At 44.2% G+C, this 16970-nt stretch overlaps 2 protein-coding genes across 5 annotated transcripts in view; one reads left to right on the forward strand and one right to left on the reverse strand.

The window, feature by feature from the left end:
* Window positions 1-1781, forward strand: part of POLG (DNA polymerase gamma, catalytic subunit) — a 19413-nt gene extending 17632 nt beyond the window's left edge. For 2 of the 4 annotated variants that reach the window (XM_017517562.1, XM_017517557.1), the window contains exons 22-23: window positions 601-761; window positions 1284-1781. In XM_017517562.1, coding sequence (XP_017373051.1) covers window positions 601-761; window positions 1284-1360 — 238 coding nt within the window. In that variant the 3' untranslated portion in view covers window positions 1361-1781. Of the gene's footprint in view, window positions 1-134; window positions 567-600; window positions 762-1283 lie in introns of those variants that run through there. The other 2 variants (XM_017517572.2, XM_037734731.1) reach the window with 2 other exon arrangements.
* The window catches only part of FANCI (FA complementation group I), a 73085-nt gene continuing 57199 nt past the window's right edge, over window positions 1085-16970 (reverse strand). The window contains exons 26-38 of the mRNA XM_017517590.2: window positions 16085-16201; window positions 13307-13358; window positions 12000-12127; window positions 11834-11902; window positions 11566-11659; window positions 11062-11249; window positions 9801-9854; window positions 9660-9719; window positions 5140-5211; window positions 3315-3410; window positions 2651-2758; window positions 1230-1712; window positions 1085-1197 (exon numbers count right to left, since the gene is read on the reverse strand). Of these exons, the coding sequence (XP_017373079.2) occupies window positions 1650-1712; window positions 2651-2758; window positions 3315-3410; window positions 5140-5211; window positions 9660-9719; window positions 9801-9854; window positions 11062-11249; window positions 11566-11659; window positions 11834-11902; window positions 12000-12127; window positions 13307-13358; window positions 16085-16201 (1101 nt within the window). The 3' untranslated portion in view covers window positions 1085-1197; window positions 1230-1649. The remainder of the gene's footprint in view (window positions 1198-1229; window positions 1713-2650; window positions 2759-3314; window positions 3411-5139; window positions 5212-9659; window positions 9720-9800; window positions 9855-11061; window positions 11250-11565; window positions 11660-11833; window positions 11903-11999; window positions 12128-13306; window positions 13359-16084; window positions 16202-16970) is intronic.

Below are 16970 nucleotides of genomic sequence, written 5' to 3' on the forward strand. Positions count from 1 at the left end.
CAGGCACACGCCACCATGCCCAGCTGAATTTTTGTATTTTTAGTAGAGACGGGGTTTCACCATGTTGACCAGGATGGTCTCGATCTCTTGACCTCGTGATCCACCGCGCCCAGCCGAGTTGTATTTTTTTATAGTAAAATTCCTAGTTCATATGGACGAATTAAATAATATTACTGTTCCATGTTGATCTACCACTCAGAACCAGTTTGGGAACCATGATCTATCCTGATTAATGGGTAAATAACAGATGTTTACGATATTCAACATTGTTCCCATTGCCCTCTTCATCATCTCTGGGGGGTTATGCTTAACAAATCTAAAAGTCCTCATTTATGCCTCAAACTCTAGCCCAATAATTGGAAGTGATTTCTTTGATCAAAATGGGGGGAAAAGTGTGTGTGGAGTCCATAATTGCATTTTAGTATCTCAGTGGGAGGTTAGGCTGCTGGATAGAAGACAGTGCTGGCCCTTCACTTTCTTGACTTAGCTAAGTGAACAGATGGGGTATAAGTAAGGGGTATGTGGTCAGTGCCCCAGGAGTGATGGATGATCTCTTCACAGGAGGGGCATGACTGTGAGAGGAGATTGGGTCTCTTTCAGGTGCATGTTTGCCTACAAGCTGGGTCTGAATGACTTGCCCCAGTCAGTCGCCTTTTTCAGTACAGTCGATATTGACCGGTGCCTCAGGAAGGAAGTGACCATGGATTGTAAAACCCCTTCCAACCCAACTGGGATGGAAAGGAGATACGGGATTCCCCAGGGTGAGCACAACACACTTGTTCCTCATTACACATAGGATTGGATGTGGACTAGAAAGTGGGTCTTGGAGAACAGGAAACTTGGGGGCCCCAGGGAATCACTCTTGACGCATGCTATATTCTAAGCTAATTGCAGTTTCTAAGGTGCCCTGTGTCCAGAGTGATTGTGACATGATCTTTCAAAAATACAGACAGCAGAGCTTCAAATAGTCCACCTGTACCTGTCCCCGACTTCAGCCACACCAGAAATATAGAGTACATTCTTAGGTGACAGAAAACAAACTTTCCTTTAACTACCAAACAAGTAAATCAGAAAGCTTTTTTTATATTTAAAATGTACCTCAGATAGACTATTTTATATACAAAGAAAACAGACCCTCTTAAGGTGTAACATTACCATTCGTTGCACTGCTCTCAACCTTTCTGTCTCCTTTCTGACCTTCACATTAAGCTCCTCTGCTCACTTCTGACCTCTCAGTTACAGTTCTAGAGGTGGCATCCTAACCAATTTGCACTATCTTTCAGGTGAAGCGCTGGATATTTACCAGATAATTGAACTCACCAAAGGCTCCTTGGAAAAACGAAGCCAGCCTGGACCATAGCCCTGCCCTAGAGGCTGTATTTGCTCCCGTGGAGCTTCATCGGGCAGCTCAGGCTCCCAAACTCAGGCTTTCAGCTGTGCTTTTCGCAGAAGGGCTTGCCTAAGGCCAGCCATTTTTCAGTAGCAGGACCTGCCAAGAAGATTCCTTCTAACGGAAGGTGCAGTTGAATTCAGTGGGTTCAGAACCAAGATGCCAGCATCGGTGTGGGCTATAGGATGAGGGGCATTGTTGCTTGTTGGTGAAAAACGAAGCAAAAGCCCCAAAGTTCACATTAACTCAGGCATTTCAATTATTTTTTCCTTCTCTTCTTGGCTGGTTCTTTGTTCTGTTCCCCATGCTCTGATGCAGTGCCCTAGAAGGGGAAAGAAGTAATGCTCTAATGTGATCAACCTGCTCCAAGGCAGTGGAAATAAAAAGAAAAAACAAACACCTCTTTATCTTCTCATCAAAGCCTGTGTTAGTCATGCTTTCCCCCTTTCCCACTCACAGGAGTCCTCCAAAGTGTAGTGTAAGGCAGTGCCAACTCCTCCTCTTAGGACTTTTGCTATACTGAGGGACGGAATGACAGAAGAAGCCATTGGCATCAAAATGGCCACTTGACTCAGTGCTGCTGCCAAGTGGGTAAAGGAGTGGATGGGAGCCTGGAGTGTGATCATCTGAAGAAGGCATGTTCCAAATCCTTGAGAAGCCAGAAATCCAGGGCACTTGCATGTAAACTTCCAATTCAGAAATGGGAGTGGGTCACTGATTTGCTACTTACTAGACAAACCTCAGATGAAAACTGTAGGTGCTAGAAGTAAGGAAACCTCGGGCTTTGTTTCGAAGATGTTGCATGGGTGGGGGTGTGGTACTGTAGGAGTAAAGGGAGAGGGACAAACTGCAGGGGAAAGGATAAGCAACTGGCATGAACTGAAGGAAGGAGCCTTTACCCAGACTCATGAGTGGCTTTTCTTTGAATGAGGGCAAGACATGAGAAGTAAACTAGTTTCTGGGTCAGGCTGCTACAGCTGCTCATCATTAAAAGACAACAGAAGAGGACCCACAGCAGGACACTGTTTTGTTACCACCCACTTCCAGAAGTGTTTACCAAAAATGTATACAAGTCAGGGCAACTTCATAGGATTTGGTGTGGTCCAAAGTTTACAAGCCTCTGAGAGTCCTTGGCTCTCATCTTTGCCTGTTTCCAGTCTGTTGCCCTCCCACTAATCTCTGACTGCTCCCAGACAGGCTGCTAACCAGCTAGAAGAGTGGCTGGGATTTGCTGGGCTCCAGACAGAAGCCAGCACTGACCTCTTCGTTTTCGTCTTCGCCTTCGTCTCGAAGAACCATGTCTAGGATGTTTCCTTTGATCTTGAAGTCTCGTGAGGTGCTGAGCTTCATGTGCTGCATCAAGTTCACCTGTGACGGGATTGTGATCATGGGAGCATCTCCCCACTCAGTTCCTGCCAGGACAGCTGAAGCCATTTTCAGTGCACCTGACCAGCCTTTCAGTTTCTACCTAAAGCAAGCACACACCCACTTCCTTCTGTATGCTGGGGTTCTGGCCATCAGATCAGGAATAGCAAAGAGACTGGGGAGACTGAGTGTGGTGGTTCATGCCTATAATCCCAGCGCTTTGGGAGGCGGAGGCGGGAGGGTCACTTTAGGCAGCCTGCCAACATAGTGAGACCCTGTCTCTACAAAAAACATGTATGTACAGAAAATTACTGGGGTGTGGTGGCATATGACTGTAGTACCAACTATTATGGTGGCTGAGGCAGGAGGCTTGAACCTGCACTCCAGCCTGGGGACAGAATTAAGACACTTTCTTCAAAAAAAAAAAAAAGGGGGGTGGACGGCAAACACACAAATAGACCAGAGTCTTTTTTCCCTCCACTGTAGTTGTGCTGCTTTAGTTTGCCAGATCCCCTGTCAAGGTAAATGGAAATGGTGGCACATAATAGAGAATGTTTACCTTGGACTTCTTAGAAAGGTGGATGAGAAATTTTTCATACTGTTCAATGGCGAAGATGAGGTTAGGGATTGGCTTGGTTTCCCGAAGAACTCTGGCCTAAGGGCAAGGAACGTGAAGAAGACATACGTTTCAGGTTGAACCGATTTTTGAAGTTTTCCTCTGAAGCTGTCACTTCCAAAACTGTATGGCTTTGGGGGAAACTAGTGTGTTTCCCAATCAAATGCAGTTTTACTTACATAAAAGTAATTTAAAATTTTTGGCAGTTCAATCTCAAAGGACCCAAATGCCAGTAGAGATAATTGCAGTGATCCTTTCCATTTATAATCCCATTGTTTGTTGTTACCTAGAGACTGGCTGAGGAGGGCAGGATCATTTGCAGAAATTTAGTTCCTTTTCTGACTTGATACTCTTACGCCTATTCTCGCCCTAGTTGTATTTCCTTGTTCTGGTCTGCATGTGAATTTTCACTGCTGGGATTATATATCTTTCCCCCTAATTTGAGCTGTAATTTGTAGGTCCTACATTTTTTATTTGTATTTTTTTTAACCCATGAGGACACTGTACATTTTTTTTTTTTAACATTATCTTGGAGATAATTCCAGGTAGCTGAACATTTAGATGTCTATTTTTTGTCTGTCTGTATAACACTCCAGTCTAAATATATTATAAACTATTTATCCAGTCTTCTATTCATGGATATCTTTGTTTCTAATATTCCACTTTTAAAAGCAATGTTGTGAGGACCATCCTGTACACAGGCCTGTACATCCTAAAAGTGAAATTGTTACATCAGAATGTGTATCTCCTGGGATTCATTAGTTATTGCTAAGCCCCCAGAGAGGCTGTGCTCATTTTCAACTTGGCCAGCAATGTGCTAAGTGCCTACTTTCCTGGATCCTGGCTGACTCTTTTTTTGTTGTTTTTTTTTTTTTTTTGAGACAGAGTTTCACTCTTGCTACCCAGGCTGGAGTGTAATGGCACGATTTCGGCTCACCACAACCTCCGCCTCCTGGGTTCAGGCAATTCTCCTGCCTCAACCTCCTGAGTAGCTGGGATTACAGGCACGCACCACCATGCCCAGCTAATTTTTTGTATTTTTAGTAGACGGGGTTTCACCATGTTGACCAGGATGGTCTCGATCTCTTGACCTCATGATCCACCCGCCTCGGCCTCCCAAAGTGCTGGGATTACAGGCTTGAGCCACCACGCCCGGCCTATCCTGGCTGACTCTTACAGATCTTTGAGAGCACATTCTGCATTCACCAACCTTACCTAAAAATAATTTCCTCCCATGGAGTATCTTAAGTTATTTTACTATTTTTATTTCAACCCCAGATTTTCTGATGCTTCCTGAATAAAACATATTTTTGGTTCAGAGGAAAAATAAGATGTTCCATCTGATCATAAAATCCCTGAGTTGAGAAGGAGCCATGTATATTACACACACACACACATACACACCACATAACACACAACACATACTTGGTAACGGCTCTATAGAGCTATAATTCATATACCACACAGTTCACTCACAATGTACATTTTTCTCAGTATTTTCAGAGTTGTGCAACCATCACCACAATCCCAAAACATTTTCATCACCCGCAAAAGAAATTCCATACCCTTTTTAGCTGTCACCCCCATCTCCCAACCCACCTAGCTCTACACTACCACTAATCTAGTTGGCCTTTTTAGATTTACTTAATCTGGACATTTAATGAAAACAGAATCACACAATGTGGTCTTTTTGTCACTAGCTGCTTTCACTTAATGTTTTCAAGGTTCACCAACAACCACGTTTTAATTGTCAGCGTCAGCAGCTTACCATGGCTGTGGCAACGGCAGCAGTTTTCTCCTTTTTCTCTCCCGTATAGTTCAGGCTTTTACTCTTCTTATTCTAAAGAAACAAACACATTGTCTTGATTTTTATGTAGAGCTAGCATGCTTGTGGTAATTTTTTTTTTTTGGAGACAGTCCTGTTTCGTCATCCACGCTGGAGTGCAGTGGTGCAATGTCGGCTCACTACAACCCCGACCTCTTGAGTTAAGCGATTCCTGTGCTTCAGCCTCCCAAGTAGCTGGGACTACAGGCACATGCCACCACACACAGTTAATTTTTGTATTTTCAGTAGAGATGGGTTTTGCCATGTTGGCTAGGCTGGTCTCAAACTCCTGGACTTTGGTGATCTGCCTGCCTCAGCCTCCCAAAGTGCTAGGATTACAGGCATGAGCCACCGTGCCCAGCTGTTAGTGGTAATTTTCTAGGAAGGTAATTTTTGAGGACCAAGTCTGAGGGTAAACAGGATTATCTGTGCAACAGGTGTTAGAAGATGCAGAAAAAATGTGACGCTCTGTAATCCTCAGATAGTTTTCAATTGCTGGGAGGCTTATAATCTGTTCTTCACATGGAAGTTGGAGGCAGGACAGTTACCGCACTGGGTCAGCGAAGGGGCTGGTGAAGTACTAAAGAATGGTTAACATGGGGACTGTAAAGGTGGCAGCAGGAATAGGCATTTCTATTTCTATTTTAGCCAGTAGGCTAAATGGATTCCATAAAGGAGAGGAAGTTGAGGAGGCTGCTGCAGGGCCCTGCAGTCTTCCCACTTACAGGCGATCACCAGATTCTACTTTCCTTAGCAAAGCCAAAAGCAGATACATTTGATGTGCTATGGGTTACCATGCTCAAGAAAGGTTTAAAGGGTCACAGGAACACTTCCCCATGTTGTAAATTATTGGGTAATATAAAGAAAGGAACCAAGAGGCATAGGATTCTGATAAGGCAAAAGAAACTCAAGACCTGAGTCGAGAGACAGGGGAGAAAAACCACCCAAATGTAAGATACAGAAATGTAGGAAGCTTTTACCTCAAAGGGAGTACTAAACCTTAGGGAAGGAACATACCATGTTCCACGAGGACAAGAGAATAAAGAAACAGACCTAAAAATACAGAGAAACTATGCCAGTGGAGCCATGAGAGAAACGGGAGGCTGTTCCACATGGTATGTTCTGGACAATAAGGAACTGGAGACATTCCGGAGGGGCGGGAACGCAGAAATCTGTTTTGGGACCTGGAAGGCAGGGCGGAGGATAGTAGAGGGTGAAGCCCTATAAAGTGGGAGGCAAGGCGGCAGTCACAGGTCAACCTCACTGACCAAGTGGGAAGCAAACCATCTTCCTGGAGGTTGTAACAAAGATGGGACCCTGTTCGCTGCCCACTCCAACGGATCCAGGCGGGTCAAAAGGAGAGCTGGAAGAGAAGCATCTTTTAAAGTTCTGGGCAGGATGCTAAGAGCTGGAGCACTGGTTTTCGTTGCTTTCTTCCCACTGAGATCTAAGGAAGCGAGGAAATGAAGAGGGGGCTACAAGAGAGGAAAAGCTCAATGAGAGATGTGGAAAATGCAATCCCCATTTCTAGATCAGAGCTGGAATTAAAGGAACTATGCATGGGATCTTGCCCAGAGGCACTCATTAAGTACATCTCACAAAAACAGGAAAGTGTAAAATGTTTGCCTGCAGATCAGCTGACTTGTAAGGCTTTTACGTGGAATATGGATGGAGGCGGAGGAAAATGCCCAGGGAAGAAATGAAACTGATTACTGTGTAATGGGGGGAAAAAGAATAGCGGTCTAGGAGGTAGCAGTGATTCCCAGAAGAAAATCCTTGAGAATGGGGTCAGAAACAAGAAACTCCAAATCCTCCAACATTTTACATGTCAACAGGTATCAGGTCCAACTCTAGAGCAATGGTTGGCTGACTACAGCCCACAGTACAAAATGCCACTGCCTGTTTTTGACAGTAAAATTTCATTGGAACATAGCCATGCTCATTTATTTGTATATTGTCTATGGCTAGTTTTATATTGCGATAGTAGAGCTGAGTAGGTGTGACAGACTGTATGACCCATATTTACTATCTGGCCCTTTACAGAAAAAGTGCCAATTTCTGCGATTGAGTCAAACTAGCTGGGTTCAAGTCTCAGATCTGCCTCTTCCTCATGGTGTGTTCTTGGGCATTCTGATTACCCTTTCTCATCATGCATATAGGAATAACTACTAATCACAACCTCTAGCTGGGGTGAATGAGATGATGTATGAAAAGAGCTTAGCACACCAGGTAGAGGTTCTCTAAGCATTACCTTTTCTAGTAAAATGATTAGATAACGTGACTCTTGGATAATAACAAGGGTAGTAAATAGGATCTAGCAGCAGTATTTCCCAAACTCTACTCTATGGAACATTATTCTGCCAAATAGAAACACTGGTTATTTCTTTAAAGTGTTCTTGAATAGGTCTGAAAACTACTAATGAACATACTGTTGGAACTCTCAGCACTACTTTTATTTTTCTTGAGACAGGATCTCACTCTGTTACCCTGGAGTATAGTGGCATGATCATGGCTCACCACAGCCGCCAAGTCCTGGGCTCAAGTGATTTTCCTGCCTCAGCCTCCCAAGAAGCTGGGACTGTAAGCACATGCCTGGCTAAATTTTAAAGGTTTCGTGGAGATGGGGGGTCTATGTTGCTCAGTCTGGTCTTGAACTCCTGGCCTCAAGTGATCTTTTTACCTCAGCCACGATGGCTGGTCTCAGCACCTTTAATATGCAGATGGACGCCATGAATCTCTAAGATGAGAAATATGGTATGAGCATTTCTCACTGAATTCCTTTTTCTGAGGACTGTCTCAGTCTATACAGGATACTCTGTGGAATGTGGCTTTATAGGTATCATTAAGACTTGGAGATGAGGAAACTCAAAACCCCAATACGGGAATGGAGAGGTATATATCCTATATATAGACAATAGATTTGTTTGATGAATGGCACCTACATGAAAATTTACAAGCCTGAGGTTTGAGAAAGCATTCCTGCAAGCATTTGGGTGAGATAAAAGGAGAGGACCAGAAGTAAAAGCTTCATGACAGCTGGCTACTGGGTGGATACAGAAAATGGATGATGTATTCCTGACGCAGATCACAAAACTGGTACAAAGGCAAGGTGACAGCCAGCCTCAACTATCAGCCCCATTGCTAAGAACTCCTTCAGCTAAATCCAGATGACAGCCTACTTGATCGCGGATTCTTTTTTTTTTTTGAGATGGATTTTCGCTCTTGTTGCCCAGGCTGGAGTGCAATGGTGAGATCTTGCCTCACTGCAACCTCCACCCTCTGGGTTCAAGTGATTCTCCTGCCTCGGCCTCCTGAGTAACTGAGATTACAGGCATGTGTCACCATGCCCTGCTAATTTTTTGTATTTTTAGTAGAGATGGAGTTTCACCATGTTGGTCAGGCTGGTCTTGAACTCCAAACCTCAGGTGATCCACCCCCCTGGGCCTCCCAAAATGCTGAGATTACAGGCATGAGCCACTGTGTCCAGCTGATCACCGATTCTTAAAGGGAGGGGAAGAGGCACCCTGAATACACATAACGAGGCAAGTTACCAGTAGAATGATATTGGGCCTGTAAGTGATGCAGAGGCAGAAAACAAGTGAAGCATCACTGTCAAAGTGGCCACAAACTGTGGCTTTAATAATTGGTTCTAGAATCTTGGCTGAGATTGACACTTAGTGGACCCATTCTCTCTGTTTCCTCAAAGATCAGTCACAGCCCTGTGATACATTTACTGCATGACTAAGTGGCCTAAGGCACATCTCTCGCTTCTTCCTCTTTCCAACCAGGGGTGATTTTGTCCCTTAAGGACAACTGGAAGTTTCTGGAGACATTTTTGGCTGTTACAACTAGGGCGCTGCTATTGGCATCTGGTAGGTGGAGGCCAGGGATGCTGCTCCACATCCCAAAATGCACAGAACAGGCTCCACAACATAGAATTACCCGGCCCAACATGCCAATAGTGGTGAGGTTAAAAAACTCTGTTTTAAGCAAACAATAAAGGAGACTCAAGTACCGCAGGAATCTGATGGTGCTTGGGGCCAGACGACACTTAGAAAGCCCTAGAGGTGCCCTCACACTGACTGCTGTCTCATTACAGCCCTCTCCATGAGTTTGCTGCTGCTCTGCTCACACTCCCAGAGGACATCTCATGGCATGGACTTTCAGTCACCCAAAAATAAAGCAAGCCCTTGAGCCCCAGCATGCTTGCTCCTTCCTTGCTCCGAATGCAAACACATATGCCTCCTTTCTCCAAATTAAATGAAACTGGTTTCTTTACATGAATAAAGATCTCCTTGATGCAAAGCCCTCAAGCCTTGACTCAGTCTCTGATGGGTGCCTCTGGCTTGTGGCAAGCAAGGACAAAAGTTTATATACGCTCAGTTCAGGTGATCAATAGTCCCCTGGGCATGTAAGAAATCCTTTCTTGAAGATCTGTTGGGTACTGCCTCTCAATCACTTACCTGTACATAAGAAATGAAAGAATAACACAGGGGGGTCAGATGAGAACCAGACAGCTTCACCTGCAGCAAGGGAGAAGAAAACCAACATAACCAACAACGAAAGTGCTTCCCCCATTCCTAGGAAAGGCATTCTCAACTCACCAGCTTTTCCATATTTTTTGGAATTCCTCCAGAGCTCCGACACACCTGGAGATACTAATAAAAAAAAGATTCCTGGATTTAGCAGACTACCCTATGAAACTACACGTCCTGCAGCAGTGAGCTGATGGAGTGTGACTCATCGTTCTGACAGGAGGGAAAAGAAAAATTCACAGAGAAGCCGAGATACAAGGCTTCCTTCTTCCTCTCCTCCAAAGCTCCTAAGCTTCCCAGACAATAGGTAATGAAGGGTTTGTTTCTAACTTTCTCATTTCTTTAAAATCTCCTCAGGCTGGTAAGTCCCTGCATGTCAAAAACCAACAAATTGGCTGTCTTTCCTTTTAAAGATGCCAATAAAGAGAAGAGGCTCTCAGTATTTCCACTACAGCAGGTGAGCCACATGTAGCTACAGCTGCACATTCTGAGAGCCACACTGCGGTGAGAAGGGATGGTTCACATCTTTCTTGGGTTATCTGTGCCTTTCTAAGTATTTAATATGGATCATTGCTAGAAACATAAACAGTAACAGCAAGGTATGCCTTGTCTTTTTATAAAAAATTATTTTCTTCCCCACCTTAGTACTTCATCTATAAGATATTTAACACCCACATGATAAAGGAATGAAAAAAAAGGAATAAATATCTCTTTAGTGTCCAGACTGGTTAGAAATGGTATAATTTCTATGCAATATGGGCTCAGATTTAAATCTAGATAGTTATAGTTTAGATTAAACCTTAGAAGGCATTTGAAAGAGGCATTCATTCTCAATCAGGTGCCACATACATGCCAAGGAATTAAGGGCCTCCAAAAGCAGATTTATTTTTTGTGAGACAGAGTCTTCCTCTGTTGCCCAGGCGGGACTGCAGTGGCATGATCTCAGCTTACTTAACCTTGGCCTCCTGGGCTCAAGCAATTCTCCTGCCTCAGCTGCCTGAGTAACTGGGATTACAGGCACCCGCCACCACACCCAGCTAATTTTTTTTAGTAGAGATGGGGTTTCGCCATGTTGGCCAGGCTGGTTTGAACTCCTGACCTCACGTGATCTGCCCACCTTGGCCTCCCAAAGTGCTGGGATTACAGGTGTGAGCCACCGTGCCTGGCCCAAAAGCAGATTTAGAATTATAAACTGTTTTTCCCTGGCCTGTGGAGATGCCTGCCACCTTCTGACCAAAATAAAAATGAAACCATGATCTGCTGCCCCAGCCTGATCTCCTGGCTCCCTGTGGTAGAATGGTGGGGGCAAATCTGCTTCTCAAATACTCACATATCTGACAAGTGCGGTAAGTGTCGTGTACATTTTGCACAAGTCCTTTAACAAGGTGTCCACACAGCTGCCTGATGGCAGAGCTGTTTGCACCAGCTCGTGGAAAAATGTCAGCAGTGTTCCCAGCTGCATGATGATGGCCTTCTCCACAGGATGATTTGATAGGACTGCCTGAGAAGAGGCCTCTTCTGAAGGGAAATAAAATGGGCACATTCAAACCCAACTTCATTTCCAGTTAAGAGTAAAGGAGATTTAGAAATTGATTACCGCCAACTGGAACATCTTTACAGAAAAATGAACATTCAATATGCAGAGTGAATCGACAATCGTGATTGTTGATAAGCCATATGATCTTCTACTTCTTTCATCACATACGAAAAAGTCTAGCTCAAAAGCAAGTAAGAAATTTAGCCCAGGGGCTCCACGTTTATGCACCAGCCCAATTTGATTTTTGGTTGACCTTGCTGATGTCAATTCCTGGAATCCCAGTTGAACTTATCTTACCTGATAAGGCGTCTTGGCTCACTTGTCCCTTAAGCTTGGTGATTAGCCAGTCCACTTCTTCTAGGACCTTCTCTGCCTGACTCAGAACAAGTAACTGAAAGACAAGAGTGTCTGCTGTGATCACTACACAGCTATGGGGTAATATAATAACCATGGCCACTTGGCCACCTACAGGTAGGTAACAGGCCTCCAGACACAAGCCACTTCACATGCAGCAGAACGGAAGAAATGACAGAGCTGCTCCCCGTGGCTCAGGGGCAGCACTTACACAGACGGTGGGGGCAGCCATTCTCAAATTCACTATGGCAAAGTGGTTTGTTTTCTCCACCTCTATGTCCTAGGGAAGAGGGGGGAAGTGAGACGTAATGACAGTAAGTTGTTCCCTTGACCTCCATCCCCACACAGGGTACTGTACTGAAGGCTCGCTCTAGTACCTGGTCTATATCTCCCAGGTGCCCATGGATATCCTGGGACAAGTCACGCAGCAGAGTGACAGGGCTCTTATACAAAACATGCAGGCTGAAAAGCAAGTTCATCAAGCTCTTGCAAAACAAGGCATCCTCTAGGAATGGGAAGAAAACCAAATTAAAAGGTAAGTTATAACCCAGTCAGGTCCCTCAGGCACGTGTATGGGGGTGGGGTGCCCAACCAAAACAGGTAGCTTGTCATATCCCAGGCACAACATCCTAGTGTTACACACACTACAGCCAAGCAGCTAGTCTGCAATGATGCCTCTTCATCCGTGTGCCCAAAGAGGCAGACATCTCCCAGTGTCGGTCATGATCGCCGTGCAACTAGCATCCAGATCAAGTACATTACGAGTATTCTAGGGACTCCTTCCTAACTTGCCCTACCAAGGAAACTGCTATTCTGACTTCTGTGCAATTCTGAACCTCACCTAATGGCATTCTACAGTAAGTACCCCTTCTTGCACCTGGCTTCTTTTGTTTTACAGTATGTTTGTGAGATCCTCTCCAAGTTGTGTGTCTGTGTAGTTTCCCCCTGCTCATTTGCTGTATAGGATTCTACCACGTGAATATATCATAAGTCTTTTATCCTTTCTAATGCTGATGAACACCTAGGTTTGTTTTTAACCTATTAAAATAGTGCTGCTGGCTGGGCGTGGTGGCTCACGCCTGTAATCCCAGCACTTTGGGAGGCCGAGGTGGGCGGATCATGAGGTCAAGAGATCAAGACCATGCTGGCCAACATGGTGAAACCCCATCTCTACTAAAAATACAAAAACTAGCCGGGCATGGTGGCATGCGCCTGTGGTCCCAGCTACTTAGGAGGCTGAGGTAGAAAAATTGCTTGAACCCAGGAGGCAGAGGTTGCAGTGTGCCAATATTGCGCCACTGCACTCCAGCCTGGGGACAGAGCAAGACTCCATCTCAAAAAAATAAAAAATAAAACATAAAATAGCGCTGCTAAGAGAATTCTTCCATGTTTTTCTGTTGTGATTGGATTGCTGGGTCATAGGCATATGTTTAATTTTAGTAGTTAGATATTGCTGAACAGTTTTCCAGAGTGGTTATACAAATTTATGCCTCCACCCCCAGTGGATGACAGAGCCAACTACTCTACATTCTTGCCAACATTTACAACTGGTATTAGATGTCTGTCTCATTTTGGCCACTCTGATGAATGTGTAGTGACTGGGGAATATCTTTTCTTTCCTAAATGCCATTGGAGGATCGTGAGTTTATATAAAGCCTTTGGGAAAACATGGCAGGAAACTCACCCCAGCTGTTTTCCTTGCAAATCTTCAATGTCCAGGATAACATCTGCAAAAACTAAATTAGAGATCATTCAGATGTTAAAGAACCAGGCCAGAGATAGGCTTAGGTGTTATCAGAAGAGTTCTAGACCTTTCCATGTCTAAGCCAATCAGTTGCCAAAACATGTTCTTGGATCTAAGGGGTAATACATGATGAAGGGCATAAAAATAAGTCAAAAATTCCAAGAATTTTGAGAATAGCATACAATTTAATTCCCAATGTCTATGTCCTTACCGAGGACCAAAAGTTTTGGGGTCCTCATACCTGAACTTCCTTCACTTCTACCATGGTGATCTAGGGCAAAAGCTCCCTCTTTCCTTCCCATGTACCCACACGCTCCACTTGAGGATATCAGGTTATCAGAAAGGTGTGGGAAAGAATCCTGGCTCTAAGAACAGTAGAGTTAGCATTTAGAAGCCAAAAGAACAAAGGTGGTTAGAACAGAGAAGGGACAGAAAAAAGAGAAATAAAAGAGGTAAGAAACCAGAGAGAATATTCTTAGCTAAGCGCAGGAGGCTTAAGGTCTTCAGATAGCAGGGGTCTGCATCACCAAACACAGTCAACTTTCTGCTTCCGCAGTTCTCTGGAATAGGCTTTCAGCTATAAAAGCACTGAAATGCACTTATACTTAAGTGCAAATCACTATCAAGAATGCAGTTTTGATGTGTTGAGGAAAAAGTTAAGAGGCTAACTGAAAGCTCTCTACAAACTGATATTAAAATATCTTCAGAATATCGTGTTCAATGAAATAAGCAGGATGCAGAACAAGTTTTTGTGTGAAGAGGGGTAGGATTGGGAATAAAAATCTGTATTTACTTGGGGAGGAATAAAGAAACTTGAAGGAGGCCGGGCGCGGTGGCTCAAGCCTGTAATCCCAGCACTGTGGGAGGCCGAGGCGGGTGGATCACGAGGTCAAGAGATCGAGACCATCCTGGTCAACATGGTGAAACCCTGTCTCTACTAAAAATTAGCTGGGCATGGTGGCGCGTGCCTGTAATCCCAGCGACTCAGGAGGCTGAGGCAGGAGAATTGCCTGAACCCGGGAGGCGGAGGTTGCGGTGAGCCGAGATCGCGCCATTGCACTCCAGCCTGGGTTACAAGGGCGAAACTCCGTCTCAAAAAAAAAAGAAACTTGAAGGACACAAAAAACTAAAGGTGTTTACTTATTTGGGGAGAGAAGGAACTGAACAGATGGAGGACGTGGATGGGGGAGACCATTCAACATAAATCTCTTGATAATCTATGGTTTTCAAATCAGAGAACTTTATTACCCATTCAAAACTAAATTTAAATTTTTAAATTTATTTTTTCTTTGTTCTTAAATATTTTTAATTTTTTTTGAGACAGAGTCTTGCTCTGTCACCAGGCTGGAGTGCAGTGGTGCCACCTCGGTTCACTGCAACCTCCACCTCCCAGGTTCAAGCAATTCTCCAGCCTCTGCCTCCCAAGTAGCTGGGATTACAGGCATCCGCCACCACACCCAGCTAATTTTTGTATTTTTAGTACAGGAGGGGTTTCACCATGTTGGCCAGGATGGTCTTGATCTCCTGACCTCGTGATCCACCTGCCTTAGCCTCCCAAAGTGCTGGGGATTACAGGCATGAGCCACCGCGCCCAACCTAAATTTTAAAATTTTTAAAGAGACTACCTGAAGTTAAGGGAGAAGAGGTGGGTGGTAAAAAGTTTAAAAACCTAAAAGTTTTAAAAAGATCAATTTTTAAATTTTCCTATATATTTTAGCTTTTCCAAATCCATTTATTTTTCCCTCAAATTTCCCCCTGCCCCAATTGTCCATTTCTTTCCCAGTCCTTTCCTCTTTGCAGCAAAAATAGCAGTATGAAAGGATGACGCTGAAAGCAAAGTGGGGGTGAGCTGTTTGGAAACGGATGGGGGTGAGCTGTTTGTTTGGAAATGGATGAAGTGAATCACAAAAGGGACTCTGGGCAAAGCTGGAAGTAGGACAATAGGAAGCAGGTCAGCTTTCTAGTGCCCAAACACCATAGCACTCCCAGGCTGCAGTCTTCTGAGGCAAGGGCTCATGTAAAGAGGAGTATACCCAGGGCCTCACTGTCTTTCTCAAGCTCAGGAAGCAGACGTGGTAGGAGCACACAGGCCTGGGCTCCTGAAGGTTTCTCTATCATCCTACAGAAAAATTACTCCTGGATGGAACAGAGCCCCAACACGTGGCTCTTGTCTTACTCTTCTGCGTGTGAACAACTCCACACCTACGTGTGCACCCTTACACATACCTCTGCAAAGACGTTTCTGCTTTGGCACTCTAGTTACACTTTCTGAATTAATCCTCTTCTGTTGCATTCCCTCCTAAGTCAGTACTAGGTGATTGTGCTAAGAAAGGCAGCTGCCTTCTCCATCATTAACCAACCTTCTTCTTAGAAAAGAAGGGGAAACACCAAGAGTGGCAAAGAACTCAGGTTTAAGAAGGTTGAAGGCACCAAAGATCAACACAGGATTCTTTCTGTGGTGTTTCTGTCTACCCTGAACAAACAAAACCAAACCAATATGTTCTTCCCCTGTATGGCTGCATATATGTATGTTGTGGAAGACACATTACGTAGGAAAGAATACATCTTATAGGTCTTATATTAACTCAGGTGTATAATCAAATATATTATGTAAAATAAGCTCAACTTCAAAAGGACATTGAGAGATACACTTTTATGATGCCACAGGCCTTGCCGTCCAAGGAAAGCTACAAGAGGTTAAGTGAAGGGTGCCAGTACCTGAGGAGAGGAGGGGTCCAGGAGCTTGGACAAGCTGGTGAGAACAGTGACTAGCAAGACGGCTTCTTTGCTATTAAAATCTTCCTCCTGGCCGCTGAGCAAATTCAACAAGGACCTCTGAGAAAGGAAGGCACACACGGCAACGTTAGCAGACACGTTCCTACCAGGAAAAAGAGGCATCTAGTCAGAGACTCCTTAGATTGGAACAGAAAGAATTCAAAGCTACCAAAATTCTAAGAGGATAAAATCTGAAAACAAGCCTAGATTGAGCAGCAGTTTCCTAAGCTGTTTTTGACCATAAACCTCTCTGAGAATTTTCCTGAAAACTGACTCTTTCTGGTCCAAGGCCATGCTAAACGTATATGAGGAACTATGTACCCAATTTCTGGTGGCTCACACCTCCCTGGAGCCTATCTGTCGTTCTCAGGCTTAGACCAGGCACCAAACCCAGCATTCCTTATATACCTTCCCTGTTACCTGAAGTAACTATGTCTTTGATTATTTATTTGTCAGTGTCTTTCTACCATAATAAAAGCTCCAGAAGGATAGGAATATTTTGTCTCTTTTGTTCCTGCTATATCCCCAGCACCTAGAACTGTTTCTGGCACATGGTAGGGACTTCAAAATTACTTGTTAAATGAAAAAGTCCTGTGATAGAACATCCCACTATTTTGACAATTGGTTAGAAACTAATAAGCTTTACTGTCCAGTCTATGCAGTCTATCAGACCAAGTCAAATTATACCACAGACTCAAAAACAAAAACATAGGCTCTATGTATACCTTGAAGGCTCCTTTCTGTCTGTATCAATTCCAACAGTGGTCCTTGGAGATAATGAGTATTGCAGGTTTGGGTGGCTAAATACACATCCTCACTAGGGTCCTTT

This window comes from Cebus imitator, unplaced genomic scaffold (genome assembly GCF_001604975.1).
Source record: "Cebus imitator isolate Cc_AM_T3 unplaced genomic scaffold, Cebus_imitator-1.0 Scaffold19, whole genome shotgun sequence".
Classification (NCBI taxonomy): domain Eukaryota; kingdom Metazoa; phylum Chordata; class Mammalia; order Primates; family Cebidae; genus Cebus; species Cebus imitator.